The sequence below is a fragment of the Strigops habroptila genome, chromosome 8 (assembly GCF_004027225.2).
Source record: "Strigops habroptila isolate Jane chromosome 8, bStrHab1.2.pri, whole genome shotgun sequence".
Classification (NCBI taxonomy): domain Eukaryota; kingdom Metazoa; phylum Chordata; class Aves; order Psittaciformes; family Psittacidae; genus Strigops; species Strigops habroptila.
In genome coordinates this window covers 1-25545 of record NC_044284.2, presented here as the reverse complement: position 1 = coordinate 25545, position 25545 = coordinate 1, and the positions used below count along the sequence as shown (strand labels likewise).

The 25545-nt window shown below is 49.9% G+C and overlaps 1 protein-coding gene and 2 pseudogenes across 2 annotated transcripts; all 3 read left to right on the top strand.

Moving 5' to 3' along the window:
* On the top strand, nt 1-4815 carry LOC115611358 (annotated as a pseudogene). Its single transcript, XR_003992546.1, has 10 exons — nt 1-480; nt 1073-1219; nt 1427-1624; nt 2447-2677; nt 3047-3181; nt 3272-3394; nt 3509-3606; nt 3820-3941; nt 4053-4178; nt 4503-4815. The product of XR_003992546.1 is annotated as a pancreatic alpha-amylase-like (transcript).
* A 4321-nt stretch (nt 4816-9136) lies between these two features.
* LOC115611854 (pancreatic alpha-amylase) lies at nt 9137-14389 on the top strand. The gene is made up of 11 exons (XM_030495442.1): nt 9137-9228; nt 9807-10050; nt 10643-10789; nt 10997-11194; nt 12017-12247; nt 12617-12750; nt 12841-12963; nt 13078-13177; nt 13390-13511; nt 13622-13747; nt 14073-14389. The coding sequence occupies exons 2-11, from the start codon at nt 9883-9885 to the stop codon at nt 14260-14262; spliced, it is 1539 nt and encodes a 512-aa protein (XP_030351302.1). The 5' UTR covers nt 9137-9228; nt 9807-9882; the 3' UTR covers nt 14263-14389.
* Nucleotides 14390-16635: 2246 nt separating this feature from the next.
* Nucleotides 16636-17474, top strand: LOC115611628 (annotated as a pseudogene).
* The last annotated feature ends 8071 nt before the right edge of the window (nt 17475-25545 follow it).

Sequence of the window (25545 nt, the reverse complement as noted above, 5' to 3'; positions counted from 1 at the left end):
CCTCCCCTGAGGGTCTGTTATTACTTCTTGGAAGACCTTGGCTGTCCTTGCTTGCATGATTGGAAAGAGTACGATTCTGAATTTGGGTTTATGATAAAGTACGATCATTGTGAAAAGGTGTTTTATCTCCAGCTGTTGAGCAATCCAGGAAAAAAAAACAAAACGGAAGAAGGATACCGAGCCAGCTAGCCAAATAATAACTGATGATAGCATCTGATCTGTGTGACTTTTGACAGCTGCAAGAGGAACCGTGTCATCTTGCAAGAGTATAAATTGCCAGCGGAGAGACCGCAGCCCCACACTGAAGGCATCATGCAAGTCCTCCTCCTGCTCGCGGGTCTAGGGTTCTGCTGGGGGCAGTACAACCCCAACGTTCAGGCCGGGACGACATCTATCGTACATCTCTTTGAATGGCGCTGGGCCGATATTGCTCTTGAGTGTGAGCGCTATTTAGCTCCTTATGGATTTGGGGGAGTCCAGGTAAGCTGTTTCCTGGGAGTAGGTTGGGAAAAGGCAGCGTAGCATTCGACTAATAAATCAGAATGCCTGAATTGGAGCCAGCCAGCTCCAAGTCACTTCGGTGTTGGGAAGGGGAGGATGGAAGCAGAAACCCCACAGCCTGCAGGGCCAACGCCTGATCTTGTTTCAGGGCCAATGCCTGATCAGTTAGAAAGGGGCACGCTTTCCTCTGAACGGCTTCCCCCGCAAAGCTCGGCTTTTCCTCTTTTCCTTCTTCTGAGGGACGTGCATAAGCACTGAGGTTTGGCTTTCCTAAGGAAGTCACTATTGCAGTGAAAAGAATTCCTGTGGCTTCAGCCCTGCCACGTGCGTGTCCTTGGAAGCAGGCCCACGCTGGACCTGTGCAGCCCACAGGAACAAAAGCAAACTTCTTTCTTGCCAGCCTGCAAGACAGACACCTCACAGACTCGAGCTCATGCTGTGGGGGAGAGAGAGACTGCGTTGGGCGCGAGCCTGCCCCTGAGGGGCGGAGTTGCCGAGCACAGGTGTGGCCCTTAAAACCTTGAAATAAATCCAGCCGATTTCCCCTCAAAGCGCACCATTTCATCCACAGGTTTCACCTCCAAATGAAAACATTATCGTTACTGACCCATTCAGACCCTGGTGGGAAAGATACCAGCCCATCAGCTACAAGCTCTGCACTCGGTCAGGAGACGAAAACGAATTCAGGGACATGGTGACCAGATGCAACAACGTTGGAGTAAGTGCCTTGACAGTCTGTATCTGGTACGGCCAGGCGTGCCGTAGCAGCTGAGGGGATTTCGTGCTGCTCTCCTCTAAGGAGGCATAAACTGAGAATGAACTGTAGGGGAACAACAAATTCAAGTGAATGGTGATGTGGTGGAGCCCTGGCTCTCCCTTCACCATCACTGCAAACCATACTGAAATGCACTTGTTGCTTTTCCAGGTTCACATTTATGTGGATGCTGTGGTCAACCACATGTGTGGCTCCGGGGGTGGCTCAGGCACTCATTCTACCTGCGGAAGCTACTTTAATGCCGGCGAGAGAGATTTTCCAGCTGTGCCATACTCTGGCTGGGATTTCAATGATGGCAAATGTCAAACTGCAAGTGGAGAAATTGAAAATTATGGTGACATGTATCAGGTAACTTTCTCGGGCAAAAAAGTTGGAAAGCTTTTTCTGTTTTTTTTTTCTTTTCTTGTTTGTTTGTTGGTTTTTGATTTGTGTGGGTTTTATTTAAAACCCTGTTGTGTAAAGGTTACAGTAAGGCCAAACAAAGGGAGTGCTTTCTCACAGGACCTGTGTTTGGCCACCTGACAAGTGAATGAAGTAGCGAGCATGGGTACAAGAAGGGCGCTTGTGGTGCCAAGTATTCCAAGCACTGAGAAATCGAGAACCCTCCGCGCATGTTGCCCTTAGGCGTGTGCAGGAGCTGGCTCCTGCAGGAGGCCCCAGTGTACTCAGCTCACCCCGTGAGCTCTTTCTTACAGCTCGTAAACTCAGCTGATGTTGATCGGGAGCCCCCTTGGAAAACTGACAGCAGCGCAAAGTGGGACCCTGGCCGAGCGACTGACTCGTTTTGGTTGGTGACGTGTGTAGCAGTTCTTTTCTCAAGGTTACCGCTCTCCCTTGGGGGTGACAGGTGACACAGGGAGGCAAAAGCCACACACACAAGCAAAGTGGAACGATGAATTCATTCACCGCTTCCCGACCGCAGGCGGTTGTTCAGCCATCTCCAGGACAGCGGGGCTACATCACAAATCCTCCTCTCTCCCAACGTCCCGCCTTCCTTCTTCTTCCCACAGCTTTATGTGCCGAGCATGAGGTCATATGGCAAACTAGAGATCCAAAAGCCAGAATTGATTTTATGGCTCGAAACATGCAAACATTTCACCAGAAGCTTTTACAAGCTGACAGAGTGGCACCTCCAAACTGTTTTGGTTTCTTTCCCCCTTCACTTTCCAGGTCCGGGACTGTCGCTTGACTGGCCTTCTTGATCTGGCCCTGGAGAAGGACTATGTACGCTCCACAGTTGCTGAGTACATGAACCGTCTCATTGATATTGGCGTAGCAGGCTTCCGAATTGATGCTGCCAAGCATATGTGGCCTGGGGACATAAAAGCATTTCTGGACCAGCTGAAAGATCTAAATACTGAATGGTTTTCTGCAGGAACAAGACCTTTCATTTACCAAGAGGTAATGTCCATGTTTTCTTCTTGAGGGTTTGTCTTTGTCTTTAGTACCTCTTGTACCTCCCTCCTTTGGAGGCCTTTACTGCAGCCTTTGCTTTGGAACAGCCCTGCGGCCGTCAGTACTTTTGATTCTTTAAAAATGCCTCTACATCTTCTTGCCGCTGAAACTTCACCTTTTCTTTCTTCAGTCCGTGTTCTCTCACATTTGTTCACCATGTATTCTGCCAAGTCTGAGCTGACCTACAGGGGAGAATAAATATACTTGAATCTTTTTACTCCTGGTGTGAAGCAAGAGCTAACGTTGCTGGCTGTACACTGCCTTTTTTATCTCTGTGAAACGAGAACAGAGAGACAGTTTCTTCTCTGTGTACAGGTAATTGACTTGGGTGGAGAGCCGATCACAGGCAGTGACTACTTTGAGAACGGCCGAGTGACAGAATTCAAATACGGTGGCCAAACTGGGGACGGTGATCCGCAAGTGGGATGGAGAAAAGATGGCTTACTTAGTGTAAGGATGAAGATGCTGCGACTTATGCATTGGGGTGCCCTGGGTTCACCGGTGGACAGGGTAGCTTCAAGTCTCTCTGTTTTTGGCTAGGAACTGGGGAGAAGGCTGGGGCTTTGTGCCTTCCGACAGAGCCCTGGTTTTTGTGGATAATCACGACAACCAGCGGGGCACGGGGCCGGTGGAGCTTTCCATTCTGACCTTCTGGGACTCCAGGTAAAGGACCGCTCTTGTCTGGGCGATGCTTCTTCCGTCTGCTTGTTTGTGTCTCTGTTTTTCCGGCACGGTTTCTTGTCCCACGTCTCATGACGCTCTTTGTCCAACCAACAGGCTTTATAAGATGGCAGTTGGTTCATGCTCGCTCATCCGTATGGGTTCACGCGTGTGATGTCGAGTTTTCGCTGGCCAAGAATTTTGTAAACGGAGAGGTAAGCTATTCGTGCTGAAGATAGCTTCATGGTGAAGGAGGATCAGAAGAGGGCCCAGGGAAGCAGTCTGGTGTGTTCAAATTAGCGAAGTGGTTTCTCTGTCTCGCGTGGGATCTAGCAGGTGGGAGTTGGACGCCCCACCTAGCTTTTCTCTACAGATAGGCTCTCTGCATTTTTCAGTAAGAAGTTTTAACCTTCTCCTTTGAATTACAGGATGTCAATGACTGGGTTGGGCCACCAAGCGAGTCGGATGGCTCGACAAAGGCCGTTACAATCAACGAAGACACTACCTGTGGCAATGACTGGGTTTGTGAACATCGCTGGCGTCAAATCAGGTAGGTCGCCGTGGAGACAAAAAGAAGTAAGAGCTGATGCTTTTGCGTCATATTTCCTCGTGGCTTTAGAGCTCTGGCAGCCCCAGTGACAGCAATCCCTTGCATTTTCAGGAACATGGTTGTCTTCCGTAACGTGGTGGACGGTGAGCCGTTCTCCAACTGGTGGGACAACGACAGCAACCAAGTAGCTTTTGGCCGTGGCAGTAAAGGCTTCATCGTTTTCAATAATGATGACTGGTAAGTCAGTAGGAGAGACCGTGTCCCCAGAGAGAAGCATAGCATCCCTGATCTGCAAGACTGATGGGAAGGGGAATGGCCGCTTCTCCTGATGAGAGCGCTCACTCTAGCCTGCGCTAGAGGTCCTCGGCTCGCATGCCAGGTCTAGAGAGCCAAAATGGGAGCGTAGGGAGCAAAGCTGGGACAGGTCAGAAAGCTCACGCTCTACATTGCCACATGTTCAAACTGAGGGCGTAGCATCAGGTTCAAAAAGCCTCTATACCCGGTTTGAATTTACCTGCTTGGGAAGCATTGGACAAAGAGGGTCCGCTTCTTTTCACGTAGGGATATGAACGTCGATTTGCAAACTGGGCTGCCTGCTGGTACCTACTGTGATGTTATTTCTGGAGATAAGGAGGACAACCGATGCACTGGAAGCCAGGTGTATGTTTCTGAGGATGGACTGGCTAATTTCCAGATTAGTAGCCAGGCTGAAGATCCATTCATGGCAATTCACGTTAATGCCAAGTTGTAGCTCGGGAGAAACGTCCTTCTCCGTTTGGTCTCTGCGTTACCGTTTCCCCCGCAACTGGTGACTCCCTGGTGTTGAGCAGGAGTGATTCTCTGTATCTAGTGAATAATAAATGGCAAGCAAATTGAAGAGTCATGTTTTTTCCCTTAATGAACTGGACCGTTAACTTTATCGCGTCGCAACTGGTGGCAGTGCAGTGCTGTGTTTTAAGGCAATGCAGCACTCTGCTTTCCACATCAGAGAAAGGGGGGAGAACGTAAAATAGAAGAAATAAAATGGACCCAAACCAACACCTGGGCGAGTTAGAAATGCGGTACTTCCGAGGCCGCTACATACACGCACATCTGCATCCCGGATGAGCCACGCTGTGGGCAGTCAGCTGCGAGTAGTGCCTACGCACCCAAGAGAGTTGATCTGTCTCTGGCGTCAAAGCAGAGCCCGGGCTCTGGGTCGGCAGAGGAAGCTGGGCTGTGCCAATTCAGTTTATTCCAGCCCGTGTGTCCTGGGTTCAGCTATAGCAGTCATTTTTCTCCTGCTTAGTAGCTAGTGCAGTGCTGTGTTTTTTAACTTTCAGCCTGGGAACAACGCTGATAACACTGATGTTTTTAGTTGTTGCTAAGTAATGTTTATTCCAACCAAGGACTTTCTCAGTCTCATGCTTTGCCAGGGAGGAGGGGAAGCCGGGAGGAAGCAGAGACAGGACACCTGACCCAAACTAGCCAAAGGGGTATTCCATACCACAGGACGTCATGCCCAGTATATAAACCGGGGGGAGTTACCCGGAAGGCCCAGATCACTGCTCGGGTCGGGCTGGGTATCGGTCGGCGGGTGGTGAGCAATTGTATCCTCTCCCCTTGTTATTTCACTAATTGTTATTATCATTGGTGGTAGCAGTAGTGGTTTTGTATTATACCTTAGTTGCGGGACTGCTCTTATCTCAACCCGTGGGAGTTACATTCTTCCGATTCTCCTCCCCATCCCTCCGGGAGCGGGGGGAGGAAGGGGGGGAGTGAGCGAGCGGCTGTGTGGTTCTCAGTTACCGGCTGGGCTCAAACCACGACACCGTGACATCAGTCAAGCCAGCGGGCTGTGCCTGGTTCACAGTCAGCTTGTGCCAGATGTACAAATCAAAAGCACAGACCTTATATTGTTAGCCCCAGTGTCTTGCTGGGAACGAACGTTCACCGTAGCCGTTCCAAAGGTGCCTGAGAAGGGCGCTGTTTACTCAAGCGTCGGTTAGAGCTCTTGACAGTGGCTGCAACGCAGCACATCCTTGTCTCTGTGGAGGGTTTGGCTTGCCTATCCAGTAACGTCTCGAAGAAATACGCAGATGGAGCACAGGCTTGGCGGCTTTCCCAACTTCATTGTCAGCCATGAGGAAACGCCGAGGTCAGTGTGAGAGTGCAGCCCTTGCTTTAAGTCAGAATGTCTGCTTGGCCACAATACTCGTTGCGACGCAGTCCGGAGGGGCCAATGGCAGAGGAACACCTGGATGTCTTCTTTTGAGGTCAAGGTGTATTCTTAAGGGTACACCTGCCTTTTGCGGTGGGAGAGGGAGAGCGCGCGGCTGCTGGAGGGTGGATATCGGCTCTCAGTGCGGCCAAGGGCTCCGAGTGTCTGGCAAAGGCAGCGATGGTGTGGGAGGAAGGGGCCAGGTAGAGCGTCCCTGGCCCAGAGGTTAGACCTTCCGCCTGTGTCCCTTGCTCGCTGTGGCCAGCACCGCCTTGCTGAGGGCAGGGGGCCTGCTGGCAAAACACAGCTCCTGGGGCTGCTCGCTGGAGCGGTGTCAAAGACTGGGAGAGCCACGTGGCAGGATGCTAATTGCTATTTGCAAACCTGTCGCTTGCCACCAGGGTCAGGGCAGGAAGCCCTCCTGCTCCTTGGAAACAGACGGGCTCCTCTCCTTGTTGAGCAAACTGGGCTGGCAAAGGGATGGGTTCACATCTACCTTGTGCTACAACATCCCTGAAGCCAATTTTTAGGAAAGGCGGTCTAAAAGCGTGACGTCTCATGTAGCGGCGTGACAGTGGCGGTATCTTGGCAGCTGAAAACTGGCCATCGAGGTGATGGCTTTGTCTCCCCTGTGGCATGACCTTTCAGGTCCTTCAGCTAGGACAGCTTTATCTTTTCTTGTAATAGCTGTGTCTGTGCTGCTCTGAGACCACGGTTTGCCACCCTTCCTGGGATTGCCAGTGGACTTGCTGTGGCAGATAGCACTGAAATCTGAGCACTGTTTCTTTCCTGAGAGGAGGGCACTTTCAGCCTCGGAGCCTGTTAAGATACTCACCTGCCTGGTGAGCAGCAGTCAATGTAGACATGTTCTCTCTTGCGAAGATGATAAGTCAAGTGTAAGATCTCTCTCTGAGCAGTTTTCAGACTGCCATCTCCCTTAGTCTTGTACGGTTTCCTTTTGCATAATCTGTCTGGGAATGCTTGGATGCTGCGGTTGAGACACGGGCACACTTAACTGCCTTTGCATACCCTTCAAGCCATTGTTATGATAGAACACAGCAATATTGACTATTCGCTTGGTCAAGCTGAACAGCAGCGAGGTGGACGATGCCATTGGGATGGTCTGACTGGGTCAGAGTCGAATGCTCTCAGACCAGCTACTTTCAGATATTCCACATGTGCAGGGTTTAACGTTTAATATCAAATTTGCTTATTTGAAGATAACTGATGCTGGATGCTTTGTCTGACTCAGCCGCGTGATACAAAATATACTGAAGTCGTAATACAAACGTAAGCGACACCTCGCGGAACGGAACAATTGCAATATACAGTTCAATCGCGGTATCGATGTGATCTCCGTTAATGGTGTCTATAATACACTCACAGTCAGGATGCTGGGCATCCCCCGTCCCTGGAAAGAAATACGTGGGTTGAAACCAGCTAAAGCCCCTTGCTGTCTTTGAAATCTCTTTTGTTAGCTCTTTAGTTTTTAGAATCTCTGTTGTGCTGAGCCATGTGTACACTCCTCCCCATGCCGGTCTGGCTGAACCAGGAAGATATTGACACTGTTTGAATTATTTCAGGGATAAAGTGTTACCCTACCAGCTGATGCACTCCAATGAAGCAGCTGTTTACCTAAAATAAAGGCCACCCTCCAGCCCTCTTTGTGCTGAGATCAGGTCAGCATCCTTTGCGACACCTGTGGACAATCAACACCTGCATCTTTCCCTGAGCTTCCTGGGCAAGTCGCTCTTTCCTGTCTCCTCTGAGCTTTTTTCTTGTGGCAGGGTTTACTGCTCAGTCGCATGCTGGTAGGTCTTGCGTACCCATTGATGCTGCAGCACTGCACTGGGAAGACGCTGCCGTCGTAGCACGGTATCGACGGACAGAGCCACATAGGGACATAGAAGAGCAGGCCTGCCAAAAAGCAGTTTTAATCAAGTTGGGTTTGCTAATGAGAGGGTCTCATCTTGAAGCCTGGAACCCGCATCCTCCAGAGATCCCCCACCACCAGGTTTCCAACACTACGGGGGGATCAAATGGATTAAAACACAAGCTTTTCAGACGGGGGTGGCAGAGGGTTGGGTCCCCATCTGCGTTGTGTTGGAACACCCCTGAAATCAATTTCCACTCTTTGCATCAGGCTATCAAGGACAGGTCCTTCCTCTCTGTGGCTGACAGCAGCGTGTTTCAGCGGAAACTGTATGTCCCTGGAAACGCAATGTTAGGCAGCCGTATGCCATCACATCAATGGAGGCACACAGGGACTGGCGATGTAGAAATTAACCTGGGGCACGTTTTTGGTTGCGCTTGGTAGTATTGAGGAATGGGGGAAGGGGTCTGTGCTCACTTAATTGGTAATCACGAGGTGTGTAATCATCTCACAGGTTCCTTGCTGTCAGCGAGTAGGCAAGGTCGTTTGCAGTAATTTACTATTTCCTAGTTGTAATGGAAAAAGAGACCTTTCATAAGGCCCGTGACATGAAAACGAACAGGTGGCCTTTTGTCCTTGAAGACCGATTCTGGCAAGGAGAAGAAGGCATGTGACATGTTCGGTGGTGTGGCTAGTTTCAGAAAGAACATGCCTGTGGCCGTTCAGGTACAAAGTGCAGTGAGGTTTCTTTTATCTTGGAGTAGATGTGCCGTTTGGCAGACTCTGGTTTCCTCACAGATGTTCATCAAATGTCAGGGACTGTCTGTTCTCCATATTCTCTGAGAGTGTTGTTTTCTCACTGCCGTGACAGTGTCTAAGAGCGTATATTGAGGGAGCGTTGCCGCGACCTCGATCTTGTAAGTAAGTCGGTTCCAAACGAAGACCTGAAATGATGTCATGAGCAAAAGTCAGAGGGGTTTTTGAAGGAGGAAAAGGTAGGGAAAAGCCAGAAGCGACTTGGGCAACAGCTCTGGCTTTCAAATGCAGTTTTCTGCCAGGCAGCTAAGACTCATCAGCAGTAATCACTTTACATCTGACTTTGATTTTCTTTTCTTGACTCAGGTGAACCACTGGTCACTGAAAGTGAGATGCAACCTTATGCAGAGTCTCTGTTGGAGAGGGAGCCACGCACAGCTCTGATCACTTTTAATCAGGTAGAACAACATTTGCTCTGTACAACCGAGGGAAGAAAACCAACAAGAGGTCCCTAGCAGGGACTGGGCAATGACGCCAGAAAACCTTCAAGCACAAAATGGAGTCAGTTTCTGGTTACCAGTGTGGCTCAACTGGTGCAGCCCGCCCTCCCCCCCCCCAGCCCCGGCGTGTTGTGTGATACCTCTGTTAGTGACTTGAGAAGTAGCCTGGTTTGAGCTCAGACTAATCCTGAGCACTGGATGTCTCTGAATGCTGGCAAAGTCAAAGTCATTCATTCTCCTAGCACTGTTAGAGTTCCAGGTGTATTTTTATCACCCTCTCTTTCCTGTTACCTTCCAGAGCCTCCCCTGAGGGTCTGTTATTACTTCTTGGAAGACCTTGGCTGTCCTTGCTTGCATGATTGGAAAGAGTACGATTCTGAATTTGGGTTTATGATAAAGTACGATCATTGTGAAAAGGTGTTTTATCTCCAGCTGTTGAGCAATCCAGGAAAAAAAAACAAAACGGAAGAAGGATACCGAGCCAGCTAGCCAAATAATAACTGATGATAGCATCTGATCTGTGTGACTTTTGACAGCTGCAAGAGGAACCGTGTCATCTTGCAAGAGTATAAATTGCCAGCGGAGAGACCGCAGCCCCACACTGAAGGCATCATGCAAGTCCTCCTCCTGCTCGCGGGTCTAGGGTTCTGCTGGGGGCAGTACAACCCCAACGTTCAGGCCGGGACGACATCTATCGTACATCTCTTTGAATGGCGCTGGGCCGATATTGCTCTTGAGTGTGAGCGCTATTTAGCTCCTTATGGATTTGGGGGAGTCCAGGTAAGCTGTTTCCTGGGAGTAGGTTGGGAAAAGGCAGCGTAGCATTCGACTAATAAATCAGAATGCCTGAATTGGAGCCAGCCAGCTCCAAGTCACTTCGGTGTTGGGAAGGGGAGGATGGAAGCAGAAACCCCACAGCCTGCAGGGCCAACGCCTGATCTTGTTTCAGGGCCAATGCCTGATCAGTTAGAAAGGGGCACGCTTTCCTCTGAACGGCTTCCCCCGCAAAGCTCGGCTTTTCCTCTTTTCCTTCTTCTGAGGGACGTGCATAAGCACTGAGGTTTGGCTTTCCTAAGGAAGTCACTATTGCAGTGAAAAGAATTCCTGTGGCTTCAGCCCTGCCACGTGCGTGTCCTTGGAAGCAGGCCCACGCTGGACCTGTGCAGCCCACAGGAACAAAAGCAAACTTCTTTCTTGCCAGCCTGCAAGACAGACACCTCACAGACTCGAGCTCATGCTGTGGGGGAGAGAGAGACTGCGTTGGGCGCGAGCCTGCCCCTGAGGGGCGGAGTTGCCGAGCACAGGTGTGGCCCTTAAAACCTTGAAATAAATCCAGCCGATTTCCCCTCAAAGCGCACCATTTCATCCACAGGTTTCACCTCCAAATGAAAACATTATCGTTACTGACCCATTCAGACCCTGGTGGGAAAGATACCAGCCCATCAGCTACAAGCTCTGCACTCGGTCAGGAGACGAAAACGAATTCAGGGACATGGTGACCAGATGCAACAACGTTGGAGTAAGTGCCTTGACAGTCTGTATCTGGTACGGCCAGGCGTGCCGTAGCAGCTGAGGGGATTTCGTGCTGCTCTCCTCAAAGGAGGCATAAACTGAGAATGAACTGTAGGGGAACAACAAATTCAAGTGAATGGTGATGTGGTGGAGCCCTGGCTCTCCCTTCACCATCACTGCAAACCATACTGAAATGCACTTGTTGCTTTTCCAGGTTCACATTTATGTGGATGCTGTGGTCAACCACATGTGTGGCTCCGGGGGTGGCTCAGGCACTCATTCTACCTGCGGAAGCTACTTTAATGCCGGCGAGAGAGATTTTCCAGCTGTGCCATACTCTGGCTGGGATTTCAATGATGGCAAATGTCAAACTGCAAGTGGAGAAATTGAAAATTATGGTGACATGTATCAGGTAACTTTCTCGGGCAAAAAGTTGGAAAGCTTTTTCTGTTTTTTTTTCTTTTCTTGTTTGTTTGTTGGTTTTTGATTTGTGTGGGTTTTATTTAAAAACCCTGTTGTGTAAAGGTTACAGTAAGGCCAAACAAAGGGAGTGCTTTCTCACAGGACCTGTGTTTGGCCACCTGACAAGTGAATGAAGTAGCGAGCATGGGTACAAGAAGGGCGCTTGTGGTGCCAAGTATTCCAAGCACTGAGAAATCGAGAACCCTCCGCGCATGTTGCCCTTAGGCGTGTGCAGGAGCTGGCTCCTGCAGGAGGCCCAGTGTACTCAGCTCACCCCGTGAGCTCTTTCTTACAGCTCGTAAACTCAGCTGATGTTGATCGGGAGCCCCCTTGGAAAACTGACAGCAGCGCAAAGTGGGACCCTGGCCGAGCGACTGACTCGTTTTGGTTGGTGACGTGTGTAGCAGTTCTTTTCTCAAGGTTACCGCTCTCCCTTGGGGGTGACAGGTGACACAGGGAAGGCAAAAGCCACACACACAAGCAAAGTGGAACGATGAATTCATTCACCGCTTCCCGACCGCAGGCGGTTGTTCAGCCATCTCCAGGACAGCGGGGCTACATCACAAATCCTCCTCTCTCCCAACGTCCCGCCTTCCTTCTTCTTCCCACAGCTTTATGTGCCGAGCATGAGGTCATATGGCAAACTAGAGATCCAAAAGCCAGAATTGATTTTATGGCTCGAAACATGCAAACATTTCACCAGAAGCTTTTACAAGCTGACAGAGTGGCACCTCCAAACTGTTTTGGTTTCTTTTCCCCCTTCACTTTCCAGGTCCGGGACTGTCGCTTGACTGGCCTTCTTGATCTGGCCCTGGAGAAGGACTATGTACGCTCCACAGTTGCTGAGTACATGAACCGTCTCATTGATATTGGCGTAGCAGGCTTCCGAATTGATGCTGCCAAGCATATGTGGCCTGGGGACATAAAAGCATTTCTGGACCAGCTGAAAGATCTAAATACTGAATGGTTTTCTGCAGGAACAAGACCTTTCATTTACCAAGAGGTAATGTCCATGTTTTCTTCTTGAGGGTTTGTCTTTGTCTTTAGTACCTCTTGTACCTCCCTCCTTTGGAGGCCTTTACTGCAGCCTTTGCTTTGGAACAGCCCTGCGGCCGTCAGTACTTTTGATTCTTTAAAAATGCCTCTACATCTTCTTGCCGCTGAACTTCACCTTTTCTTTCTTCAGTCGTGTTCTCTCACATTTGTTCACCATGTATTCTGCCAAGTCTGAGCTGACCTACAGGGGAGAAATAAATATACTTGAATCTTTTTACTCCTGGTGTGAAGCAAGAGCTAACGTTGCTGGCTGTACACTGCCTTTTTTATCTCTGTGAAACGAGAACAGAGAGACAGTTTCTTCTCTGTGTACCAGGTAATTGACTTGGGTGGAGAGCCGATCACAGGCAGTGACTACTTTGAGAACGGCCGAGTGACAGAATTCAAATACGGTGCCAAACTGGGGACGGTGATCCGCAAGTGGGATGGAGAAAAGATGGCTTACTTAGTGTAAGGATGAAGATGCTGCGACTTATGCATTGGGGTGCCCTGGGTTCACCGGTGGACAGGGTAGCTTCAAGTCTCTCTGTTTTTGGCTAGGAACTGGGGAGAAGGCTGGGGCTTTGTGCCTTCCGACAGAGCCCTGGTTTTTGTGGATAATCACGACAACCAGCGGGGGCACGGGGCCGGTGGAGCTTCCATTCTGACCTTCTGGGACTCCAGGTAAAGGACCGCTCTTGTCTGGGCGATGCTTCTTCCGTCTGCTTGTTTGTGTCTCTGTTTTTCCGGCACGGTTTCTTGTCCCACGTCTCATGACGCTCTTTGTCCAACCAACAGGCTTTATAAGATGGCAGTTGGTTTCATGCTCGCTCATCCGTATGGGTTCACGCGTGTGATGTCGAGTTTTCGCTGGCCAAGAAATTTTGTAAACGGAGAGGTAAGCTATTCGTGCTGAAGATAGCTTCATGGTGAAGGAGGATCAGAAGAGGGCCAGGGAAGCAGTCTGGTGTGTTCAAATTAGCGAAGTGGTTTCTCTGTCTCGCGTGGGATCTAGCAGGTGGGAGTTGGACGCCCCACCTAGCTTTTCTCTACAGATAGGCTCTCTGCATTTTTCAGTAAGAAGTTTTAACCTTCTCCTTTGAATTACAGGATGTCAATGACTGGGTTGGGCCACCAAGCGAGTCGGATGGCTCGACAAAGGCCGTTACAATCAACGAAGACACTACCTGTGGCAATGACTGGGTTTGTGAACATCGCTGGCGTCAAATCAGGTAGGTCGCCGTGGAGACAAAAAGAAGTAAGAGCTGATGCTTTTGCGTCATATTCCTCGTGGCTTTAGAGCTCTGGCAGCCCCAGTGACAGCAATCCCTTGCATTTTCAGGAACATGGTTGTCTTCCGTAACGTGGTGGACGGTGAGCCGTTCTCCAACTGGTGGGACAACGACAGCAACCAAGTAGCTTTTGGCCGTGGCAGTAAAGGCTTCATCGTTTTCAATAATGATGACTGGTAAGTCAGTAGGAGAGACCGTGTCCCCAGAGAGAAGCATAGCATCCCTGATCTGCAAGACTGATGGGAAGGGGAATGGCCGCTTCTCCTGATGAGAGCGCTCACTCTAGCCTGCGCTAGAGGTCCTCGGCTCGCATGCCAGGTCTAGAGAGCCAAAATGGGAGCGTAGGGAGCAAAGCTGGGACAGGGTCAGAAAGCTCACGCTCTACATTGCCACATGTTCAAACTGAGGGCGTAGCATCAGGTTCAAAAAGCCTCTATACCCGGTTTGAATTTACCTGCTTGGGAAGCATTGGACAAAGAGGGTCCGCTTCTTTTCACGTAGGGATATGAACGTCGATTTGCAAACTGGGCTGCCTGCTGGTACCTACTGTGATGTTATTTCTGGAGATAAGGAGGACAACCGATGCACTGGAAGCCAGGTGTATGTTTCTGAGGATGGACTGGCTAATTTCCAGATTAGTAGCCAGGCTGAAGATCCATTCATGGCAATTCACGTTAATGCCAAGTTGTAGCTCGGGAGAAACGTCCTTCTCCGTTTGGTCTCTGCGTTACCGTTTCCCCCGCAACTGGTGACTCCCTGGTGTTTGAGCAGGAGTGATTCTCTGTATCTAGTGAATAATAAATGGCAAGCAAATTGAAGAGTCATGTTTTTTCCCTTAATGAACTGGACCGTTAACTTTATCGCGTCGCAACTGGTGGCAGTGCAGTGCTGTGTTTTAAGGCAATGCAGCACTCTGCTTTCCACATCAGAGAAAGGGGGGAGAACGTAAAATAGAAGAAATAAAATGGACCCAAACCAACACCTGGGCGAGTTAGAAATGCGGTACTTCCGAGGCCGCTACATACACGCACATCTGCATCCCGGATGAGCCACGCTGTGGGCAGTCAGCTGCGAGTAGTGCCTACGCACCCAAGAGAGTTGATCTGTCTCTGGCGTCAAAGCAGAGCCCGGGCTCTGGGTCGGCAGAGGAAGCTGGGCTGTGCCAATTCAGTTATTCCAGCCCGTGACATCAGTCAAGCCAGCGGGCTGTGCCTGGTTCACAGTCAGCTTGTGCCAGATGTACAAATCAAAAGCACAGACCTTATATTGTTAGCCCCAGTGTCTTGCTGGGAACGAACGTTCACCGTAGCCATTCCAAAGGTGCCTGAGAAGGGCGCTGTTTACTCAAGCGTCGGTTAGAGCTCTTGACAGTGGCTGCAACGCAGCATATGCTTGTCTCTGTGAAGGATTTGGCTCACAGGGAAAGACATGGGACAGAGAAATGCCTCCCAGCAGGAAAATCTCCAGGTAGGAGGGATATGGTCTGGGAATGGAAGAAAACTAAACCCAGAACTGCTGTGGCAGGGAGAATTTAGAACTATCCGTGTGAGCCCTTGTATGCAGAGTCCTTCCTCTGAACAAGCCCCCTTGGCTTCTCTCCCGCCCAGCACAGCTCTCTCCTCAGGGCCGGGGGTCCAAGTCATGACCCTCCTCCCCTGCAGGCAGAGCTCCCGCAGAGCTCCCGCAGAGCTGTGGTGCTGCCCTGCAGCCACGTGCCCAGTGCCCTCTGCAGAGCCCTGGGGCTGGGAGCAGCTGCCCGGCAGTGCTGGTGCTGGGAGGTGGCTGCACGGCTCGGGCAGGGGAACGCTGTCCTGAGATCCGGCTGCTCTGCCCGGGCCTCTCTCAGCCAGGCCCTCGCTCTGTTTTGTCTTTGTTCTACACTTGGCTGTGTCAGTGCTGTTGTGGTGTTCTTGCTGTCAGGCTCGCTGGGACAGGAGTTTCACCTGCAGAGTCACACATGGATCGCCTGGGTCCTTTAATGCAGGTGTGTCCATGAGAAAAAGCATCCCAGCTTTCCTCATCTGTGGGGCTGTGGGCAATGAAGTTTGTGCATCTAGGGAATGAGCCGCATATCCCTTAGTCAAATGCCATCACTGAGACACTTGGCTCTCTCCCTGAGGTTTCCTTCCAAGCTGTGAGCTTCCCTCCAGGATTCAAAACTGTCCTAGAGCATCCCTGTGTTATCTGAAAGCCCCACATAGAAACACAGAAACGCCACGACAGAGCAAATGCTGTTGTGTTTGTGACATGAGCCATGTGTGTCCTGGGTAGAAGTGGGGTGCTGAGACCTTGAGAAAGGGTGAGACATTTAGCGGTCCACACTGGATCCCTCTGATCTCAGCATTGTCTGGTGGCTCTTCAGGGGCCCATGGGAGTGTGATGACCCTCCATCTCAGAAAGCTGCAAGCCCAGAGAAACTGGGACCTAGACAGAGGGACAGAGCATCTCCCCTCACTCTGCACTAAACCACAGACAATCCTCTTGCCTTGCAGAATTCACTCTGTGTTCTCCCTGTGGGCAGCCGAAATGCTGAGGGCTTCTGACATCCAAGAATACTCACCATGGGAAATGGTGGGGAATTGTAAAAACCTCTTTTTTACGTACTAGAACTGGTAAAGTGCCTTTGCCATTCCTGTTCCCTAGCACTGGGAGCGCGGATGTTAGGGTCAGTCTTCCCTAACTTCTCACAGTCTTTTTTTTCCCTTAGTTAGGGCAGCAGATGTCCAACAGCAGCTTCATCGCCCAGTTCCTCCTCCTGCCATTTGCAGACACGCGGGAGCTGCAGCTTTGTCACTTCTGGCTCTTCCTGGGCATCTCCCTGGCTGCGCTCCTGGGCCACAGCCTCATCATCACCACCACAGCCTGCGACCAGCACCTCCACACCCCCATGTACTTCTTCCTCCTCAGCCTCTCCCTCCTGGACCTGGGCTCCACCTCTACCACTCTCCTGAAATCCATGGCCAATTCCCTCTGGGCCACTAAGGCCATCTCCCATCTGGGTTGTGCTGTCCAAGTATTTCTGTCCATCCTTTCCTGTTCAGCAGAGTATTATCTTCTCACTGTCATGTCCTACGACCGCTACATGGCCATCTGCAAATCCCTGCGCTACAGGACCCTCCTGGGAAGCAGTGCTTGTTGTCCGCATGGCAGCAGCTGCCTGGGGCAGTGGGTTTCTCAATGCTCTGCTGCACACTGCCAGCACATTTTCACTACCCCTCTACCGAGGCAATGCTGTGGACAAGTTCTTCTTTGAAATCCTCCAGCTCCTCAAGCTCTCCTGCTCACGTTCCTACCTCAGGGAATCTGAGCTTCTTGTGGTTAGTGCCCTGATTGCTTTTGGCTGTTTTGTTTTCATGGTGCTGTCCTATATGCAGATCTTCAGGGCTGTGCTGAGGATCTGAGCAGGGATGCCACAAAGCCTTTTCCACGTGCCTCCCTCACCTGGCCGTGGTCTCCCTGTTTATGAGCACTGGCACATCTGCCCACCTGAAGCCCCAAACCATTTCTTCCCCTTCCGTGGATCTGGTGGTGTCAGTGCTGTACTCGGTGGTGCCTCCAGCAGTGAACCCCCTTATCTACAGCATGAGGAACCAGGAGCTCAAAGATGCTCTGAGGAAGCTGGTGACTGGATGTGTTTCAGCAGCCATACACTGCCTGCTTTCCTCTGCAAATGGCTCCCAGTATACGTCACGGCAGGCCAAGTGTGTCTTTCCTGCTTTACAGTTGGGTTTTTTGTTGTCACAAGCCAACACTTGTGATGTTGTCTTCAAAGACATGTCAATATTCATCCCCTGCTACTTCAGTATCTGCCCGCCTTGTCTGAGCCACAGACTTTGTGTCAAGGGGAGTCTCTCCTTGTATGCAAGGGAAATAAATGATCCTGCAGCAACTTCTTCTCTGTGATACGTCCTCAGCATAGCAGAAATGAAGGGGGAATGAAATCAGCTTTCTGTCTGCTCCAGCTTTGGGATGGCTGCTCTGTGCCTGGAACAGCAAGAGCTCTTGTGGACCCCAAGGGCCGGGGCAGTTGTGCTGCTGTGGGGAGATGGGATGGCATGGGTGGGCTGCAGACCTCTCAGGGTGTCCTGGGAAGGAGCAGGGGACACAGGGGTCCCTGCAGGGGACTCACATGCAATGGCACAGGCGGGGGTTGCCTGGCTGGGAGCAGCCCATGGCAAAGGTCTGGGTGGGCAGGAGCTGGACAGGAGGCAGCGTGTGCCCTGGCAGCAAGGGACGACGACAGCATCCGGGCTGTACGACCAGGAGCACGGCAGGAGAACAAGGGAAGGGATGCTCTGGAATACTCCAGGTTTTAATTGCCCAATTTAGGAAAGATATTGGCAAGCAGGAGTGGGTTTAGGCACAGGCCCTCAGGACAGCCAGGGACTGGAGCATGTTGCCTGTTGGGAGAGGCAGGGGGAGCTGGGCTTGTCCAGCCCGGAGAAGGGAAGGCTGATGGGGACCTGAGATCTTGGGAAGGGAAGGCTGTCGGGGACTGGCTGCCTGTACCAGCAAGGAGGACATGGAGAATCCAGAGCCAGGCTCCTCACCATGGTGCCTGGTGGGAGGACAAAAGGCAATGGGGGATAGTGACAGAGGAGAGGTTCAGCCCGGACATAAAGAAACCTTTTTCCCCATAGGCTCAGGCAAGTGCTGCATCAGGTCACCCAGAGAGGCTGTGCAGTCTCTGGCCTTGCGGTTTTCCAATGGGGACTGAATCAAGCCTTGAACCCCTTGGTCTGACCCTGTTTCTGATAGGTTGGACTTGAGACCTTCTGGGGTCCCTTCCAACCTCTGTTCTCTTACGATCCTACAATGATGGGCTTATGAAGGGCCACAAAGATGCTCCGAGGACTGGAGCACGTGTCCGATGAAGACAGGCTGAGAGAGCTGAGGATGTTCAGCCTGGAGAAGAAAAGGCTCCAGGGAGACCTTACTAAGCCCATACCTAAACAGGGCCTACAAGAAATCCAGAGAGGGGCTTTTTAAAAGGGTGTACAGTGCCAGGACAAGGGGGAACGGCTTTAAGCTGAAAGACGGGAGATACAGATCAGACATTAGGAAGAAATTCTTCACTATGAGGGTGGTGGGATACTGGCACAGGTTGTCCTGAGAAGCTGTGGCTGCCCCATCCCTGGCAGTGGTCAAGAGCAGGTTGGATGGGGCTTGGAGCAACGTGGTCTAGTGGATCACACTAAAACATGCCCGAGAAGACCCAGAAACACCCCTGAAACTCCTCAAAAAAAACCCCAAACCACCCCCACAACACACGATGGACATCCTAAAAGATCCCAAGAGCCCACAAAACACCACTGGGATACCCCAAACTCCTCATGACCTTGTCTGCTCCCTGCCGTGATGCCATGGCCTAAATCAAGCCCTGACCCCTAACCCTAAGCCCTATCCCTGACCATAACCCCTATTCCTGACCCTAACTCTAACCCTCACTTATTTTTATAATAAGTTATAATTGAATTATAATTATTATATATTATAATAAATATGATTATATAATATATATTACTATTATAAATTATATACTCTAATATAAATGCTTTTCATCCTGGTGGGCCCATGACACTTCAGGCCATAGAAAATCGGGGGAGTCACCCAGAAGGGACGGGTCGCTGCTTGGGTTGGGCTGGGTGTCGCTCAGCAGGTGCTGAGCAATTGTACTGGGCATCACTGCTGGCTATTGGTGTTTTGTTTCCCCTTTTGGTTCCATGTCTCTCCCCTTGTTGTTTCCACTATTATTAATCACAATAATACTAATATTAAATTGTACTTGATTTCAGTTCCTAAACTGCTCTTATCTCCACCCGCACGTTTTACATTGTTTCGTTCTCCTGCCCAATCCCACCCACGTGCTGAGCGAGCTGCTGCTGGTGCTAAGTTCCCGCCTGGGTTTAAACACTGACACTGTCCTGGCCTCTCTGCTGCGTCAGCAGGGGCTGGATGTTTGCACTGTTGGAGCTTGGCTCTTTGTATGGTTGTGGAGCTGGAAGGCATTGCCGCAGTCAGAATTCCGCAGGTGTGGCCAGAGCCCACCAGCTCCTTCCCACCTTCTGGAATGCCTGGCAGGTGTTTGCAGGCATTGGCAGTACCTGCCAGGGCCTCCTCCTCCTTACACAATGTCCATCACCCTTCCTAGGGCCTTGCCAGAGCTGAAACGTTACCCTGTTGTCTGCCAGAATTCCCGGTGGGCATTCGTGGGCTTTGCCTTAGCTCGTGAGGGACACTGCTGCCCTCCGCAGTACCTGGAGGGCTTCCATTGCTGGACCCCTGTCACAATGGGCATCTTCACAGCAACCACCACTGCTTTGTGATGGCGGCAGCATCGTGCCCATGGCAACTGGGCACCCAGGGGTGCTCTGGGAGTCACCGCGGGGGAACCAGCCTCTGCCCAGCTGGCTTGGGGAGGTCCCTCAGGGGCTGCTCTTCCCCAGTGCCTTTCGTCCGGAGGTGGAGCATGCGAGGGGTCACAGCTCAACCTGGGCAACAGAACAGGGCGTCACGTCCACCTACGAGAAGTGGAAAGTGACCGACATTCTCACATCAGAGAATCATGGAATCCCAGACTGGTTTGGGTTGGAAGAGACCTTAAAGCCCATCCAGTTCCAACCCTCTGCCATGGGCAGGGACACCTTCCACTAGAGCAAATTGCTCCAGTCCCTGTGCAACCTGGCCTTGAACACTGCCAGGGATGGGGCAGCCACAGCTTCTCTGGGCACACTGTGCCAGTGCCTCACCACTATCATAGTAAAGAATTTCTTCCTAATGACTAATCTAAATCTGCCTTCTTTCACTGTTAAGCCATTGTCCCTTGTCCTTTCAGTACAGGCCCTTGTAAAAAGTCCCTCTCCAGCTTTCTTGTAAGCACCCTTTAGGCATTGGAAGACTGTTATAAGGTCTCCCAGGAGCTTTCTCCAGGCTGAACCAGCCCACCTCTCTCAGCCTGTCTCCAGAGCAGGGCTGCTCCAGCCCTCACAGCATCTTCATGCTCTCCTCTGGACTTGCTCCAACAGCTCGACATCCCTCTGGTGGTGTTGCCCCAGAGCTGGACGCACGACCGTGGCAGGGGGGTTCTCCCCAGAGCGCAGCAGAGAGAGAGAATCCCCTCCCTCTACCTGCTGCTCACGCTCCTTTGGATGCGCAGCATATGGATGGTTTCTGGGCTGCAAGAGCACATTGCCGGCTCATGCTGAGCTTCTCACCAATCAACACACCCAAGTCCTTCTCCTCAGGGCTACGCTCAATCCAGACGTGGCCAGGCCTGGTGTTGTGCTTGGGAATTTCCCTGACCCAGGGGCAGGACCTTGCACTTGGCCTTGTTGAACTCCATGAGGTTTGCACTGGCCCAGCTCTTGAGCCCACCTCCACTTGCCTTCCTTGGACAGCCCTGGGACTCTGTAGTTTCTTCCTCCCCCCTGTCCTTGCAAAGTCTCTTCTCTGATGGGGTCAGGGGAGCAAGGAGGAAAATGGGAGGAAGCCTTTACCACCTCCCTTTCCCTGCTGCTCTGCAGGAAGAAGCTGTTACATAGAAGTGGTTCTTGCGCTCTCCTCACACATTAGGGGCCGTTGGGCAATGGTGTCACCCCAGGCACGTGCGGTTGAGTTGGGCGGCCGTGGAGCCCGGGCAGAGAGGACAACCCAAAACAAAAGGTCCCTGAGCAGCTGTCGACCTCGCTGTGGGCTCAGCACATGCTTTAGGCTCCTGGCGACTGCAGCCACTGCCCTGTGCCGAGCAGGGATGGAGGCTCAAACCCTCCTGTCATCAGCTTGTCCCACCCCGCTGCAGGAGCCAGCACCTTGGGGACGAGCTCAAGAGAGAACTATTGCTCCTAGACAGCAAACGGGAGGATTGTGATAAAGTTTCCCGCAGTGAATTCTCTCTCTAGATCAGACAAGCCCCTTCTTGCGGGCCTGTGTTGCCCAGGCCCACCAAGCCCCCAGGCTCAAGTACGTCATCGGGGTGGCCCCAGTTGCCTTTGGGCTCCCTGTCTGCCTGCAGTGAGGGCTGTGCCCCTTGGGGCACACAAGAGGGGTTCTGTGTTTGATGCTGCTTTATTGATTTGTGCAAAAGAGTTTGTACGGGTGTGTTCTGTGACAGCACCGCTGCTGCCTTTGGACCTGTCCTCTCCCATGTCTCTCCTGTCCCCTTTCCCTGCTCCCCACTGTGAGGAACATAGGAGTGATTCGTGTCAACAAATAGGAAATCTTAGTGATCATTATGTGTAAAAGAATATGATAAATGTCCCTGTCAACATCACAGTAAGAGGGAAGAAGGTGTTAGCCGAGAGAAGAACACATAACCACTCTAAGGAGGTTATACGTGGTGCTTTATTTCGAGGCCCCGGGAACCAGCGGTACGCACCCAAATCTGGTTCCAAAGACCGTCACAACGCGCCCGCAATTTATCCTACTGAAATTTCACAATCTAATGTATATTCAACAGGTTACATCCTCCTCTCATACATATGTGTTTATAAATTGCATCATCTCCTGATTACATCATCAGTTGTTTCTGCGCTTGCGCAGCCCCCTTCTGGTGGTCGTCAGGATGAAGTAAGTAGTCTTCCTCAGATGAAGTAAGACATCTTCCTCGCTATGTCCTTTTTACCTTTTAGAGTCCTGGATAAGTCCCAACGATTGTGCTTGCGCCAGTATTCTTCTCTCTCTCCTTGACTGGTTCTTAGTATACAACTCTGTTTGTTAACACAATTAAAAGTTCTACTTGAATAATCTTTAAAGTACTGTTCCTACCAAACCACCACCTTATAAGGATATCGCTTGAATAGTCTCATAAATCTACGTCCACATCCTAGGTACTAGGCCTTTCTGACCTAGTAACAAACTTAACAAAACACAAATCAACCAAATCAGTAAGGCTAAATACTATATATGTATATATTGATTAAAACTTGATTAAACTTCTGTTAATCAAACGTTATGATTTCTAACATTTCCCCCCTTTGAAAATACTTCATCTTCTGCAAGTATTTTCACTCATGTAGTTGTTTCCTGATAAGTAGAAGGTGGAGGTGTTGGGTGTCGTGGATATTGTCGAGTCACTGCTCCAATGATTTTATGTGTCCAATTGGTATTCCGGGTTATCTTTTTTCGAATACAAAAATATACCAAATAGATTACAAGGAACACAAGTAATAGAGTAAACACTGTCTCTATGAGGGAATGAATCCATCCAGTAAGGTGGATTCCCAATCCATCAAATAATGCTCCTACCCAATTATGATTTATTTCTTCTTTTTCCTTTTCAGCTTCCTTTTCAATTTTTCCCAACTGAGTAATGTCATATTCTATATCTGCAGTTACGTTTGGTATATGCACACACCAGTGATCGGCTCTATCCTTGAGATATCCACAAACACCATGTTCTTTCAACAACCATTTCACTGTTTCCTTAGCCTGATTGGTGCGACAGGGAGAGGCTTCTGGCCATCCAGAAAAGGTGTCAACCCCTACTAACAAGTATCGGTATCCCTGTGTCTTGGGTAATTCCACAAAATCAATTTGCCAATAGTCACCCGGCTCCATACCTACTCTGATATGTCCCATTTCTACTTTCCTTCTGACTACTGGATTGTTTTTCAAACAAATTTCGCATTTAGATCCTATGGATTTTGCCATTGTTAACATCTGTGTAGAGATTATTCCTCGTTTTAAATATGTTACCAATGCCTCTGCCCCCCCAATGACATTTTTGATGTTCGGTTTGTAAAATTGTCCGCATGATGGCAGGTGGTACCACCACTTGTCCAGTAGTGGTTATGTACCATCCTTCCGAATTTAATCCAGCCTTTACTAATTCAGCTAATTTAACATCTTCTTCTGAGGATCTTGGTCTTTGATTCATATAATTCTGTAATGGGCTTACCTTCGTTGGTATCAGGGCCATAACAGTCTGTACCTGTCGCGCAATTCGTCTAGCCATCCGATCCGCAAATGTGTTTCCTTCGGCTATCTTAGAATTTCCTCCTTGATGCGCTTTACAGTGCATGATAGTGACCTGTTCTGGTAATTGCACAGCAGTTATTAAATTCAGAATTTCTCTTGGTATTTTATATTTGTCCTTTGTGAGGACAGGAGCCCTCGTTCCTTCCATAGAGCTCCATGTATATGGACCACACCGAATGCATATTTCGAATCTGTCCATATATTTACCCGCTTTCCTTTGCTCAGTTCTAAAGCTCTGATGAGAGCTATTATCTCTGCCCGTTGTGCTGAAGTCCCTGGGGGGCAGAGCTTTTGCTCCTATTAGGGCGTTTTGTGTGGTTACTGCATACCCAGCATAACGGACCCCACCTTCCGCAAAACTGCTTCCATCAGTAAAAAGTTCCTGATCAGGTTGCTCAAGTGGGGTACCCTTCAAATCGGCCCTCGTCGCATATGTATATTCAATCGTCTCCACACAATCGTGTTCTAATATGCCGTTCTCTGTATTTGTACCTAGAAAAGCTGCTGGGTTCAACAAGTTAGTTGTCTTTAGAGTCACGTCATCTTGTTCAGTTAATACCGCCTGGTATTTCATCATCCGACTTGGGGATAGCCAATACCCCCCTTTTTGTTCTAAAACAGTCATTACCATGTGAGGCACATATACATCAATATGCTTTCCTAAAGTCAACTTCCTTGCTTCTTGTATTAAAGTCACTGTTGCTGCTACTGCTCGTAGGCACGATGGCCATCCAGCACTTACCGGATCCAGCTGTTTGGAGAAGTATCCCACTGGTCGCTTCCAGCTTCCCAGTCTCTGTGTCAGGACTCCCGATGCCAATCTTTGTCTCTCATGCACAAACAGCTGGATGTCCTTGGTTAAATCCGGTAATCCCAGGGCAGGTGCTTTTATTAATGCTCCTTTTAGCTTTTTAAAAGCTTCCTTTTGGGACCCTTCCCAAACGAAGGTCTGAGATTTCTGTGCCTCATATAAAGGTTTAGCTATCAGTCCATAGTCCGATATCCATAACCTGCACCAGCCCGCCATTCCAAGGAATGTTCTCAGCTCATGTAAATTCCGAGGCTCTGGAATAGCACCAATTGCCTTTATATGATCAATTCCCAACCTCCGTTGTCCCTGGGAGATTTCACAGCCCAAATGCATTACAGTAGTGCAGGCAATCTGGGCTTTCTCCCTCGAAACCTTGTATCCATTTAGTCCCAATTGATTCAGAATCTCTGTTGTTACTCGTATGCACAGTGATTCTTGTTCAGTTGCAATAAATATGTCATCTACATATTGCAACAAGAGATATTGTGTCCTTGGTACCTGAATTTTAAATTGAGTTACCCAGAGTTCCAATTCTTTCGCCAGCTGATTTCCAAAAAGTGTCGGGCTATTCTTGAATCCTTGTGGAAGTCTCGTCCAGGTTAACTGGGTTTTACGTCCATTGTGTGGGTTTTCCCATTCAAAGGCAAAGAGTTTCCTACTGCTTTTGTTGAGGGGAATGCAGAAGAAAGCATCTTTCAAATCAATTACTGTAAACCATTTATATTTCTCCTTTACAGATGTCAACAATGTATATGGATTAGCCACTACTGGATAGATATCCTTTGTTATTTCATTTATTGCTCTTAGATCCTGTACTAACCTGTATTCACCATTTGGTTTCTTTACTGGAAAAATTGGTGTATTATATTCTGATTCACATTCTTCTAAAATTCCAAATTTTAAAAATTTCTCAATTGTTTTTACTATCCCATATTGTGCTTCTAATTTTATGGGATATTGTTTTATCCGTACCTGTCTTGCCCCTTCTTTCAATTCCACTACTACCGGCTGAGCTATCTTTGATTTTCCTGGAATTTCTGTTTCCCAAACTGTGGGAATCACTGCTTCCTCTACTTCCCTAGGTATTCGGGCATTTGGACTGTCCTTTAACACTAGTATCTGTCCGGATTGTGATTCCGGTACCTGCATAATCAATTCCCCATCTTCAAAAATAATTTTGGCGTTTAA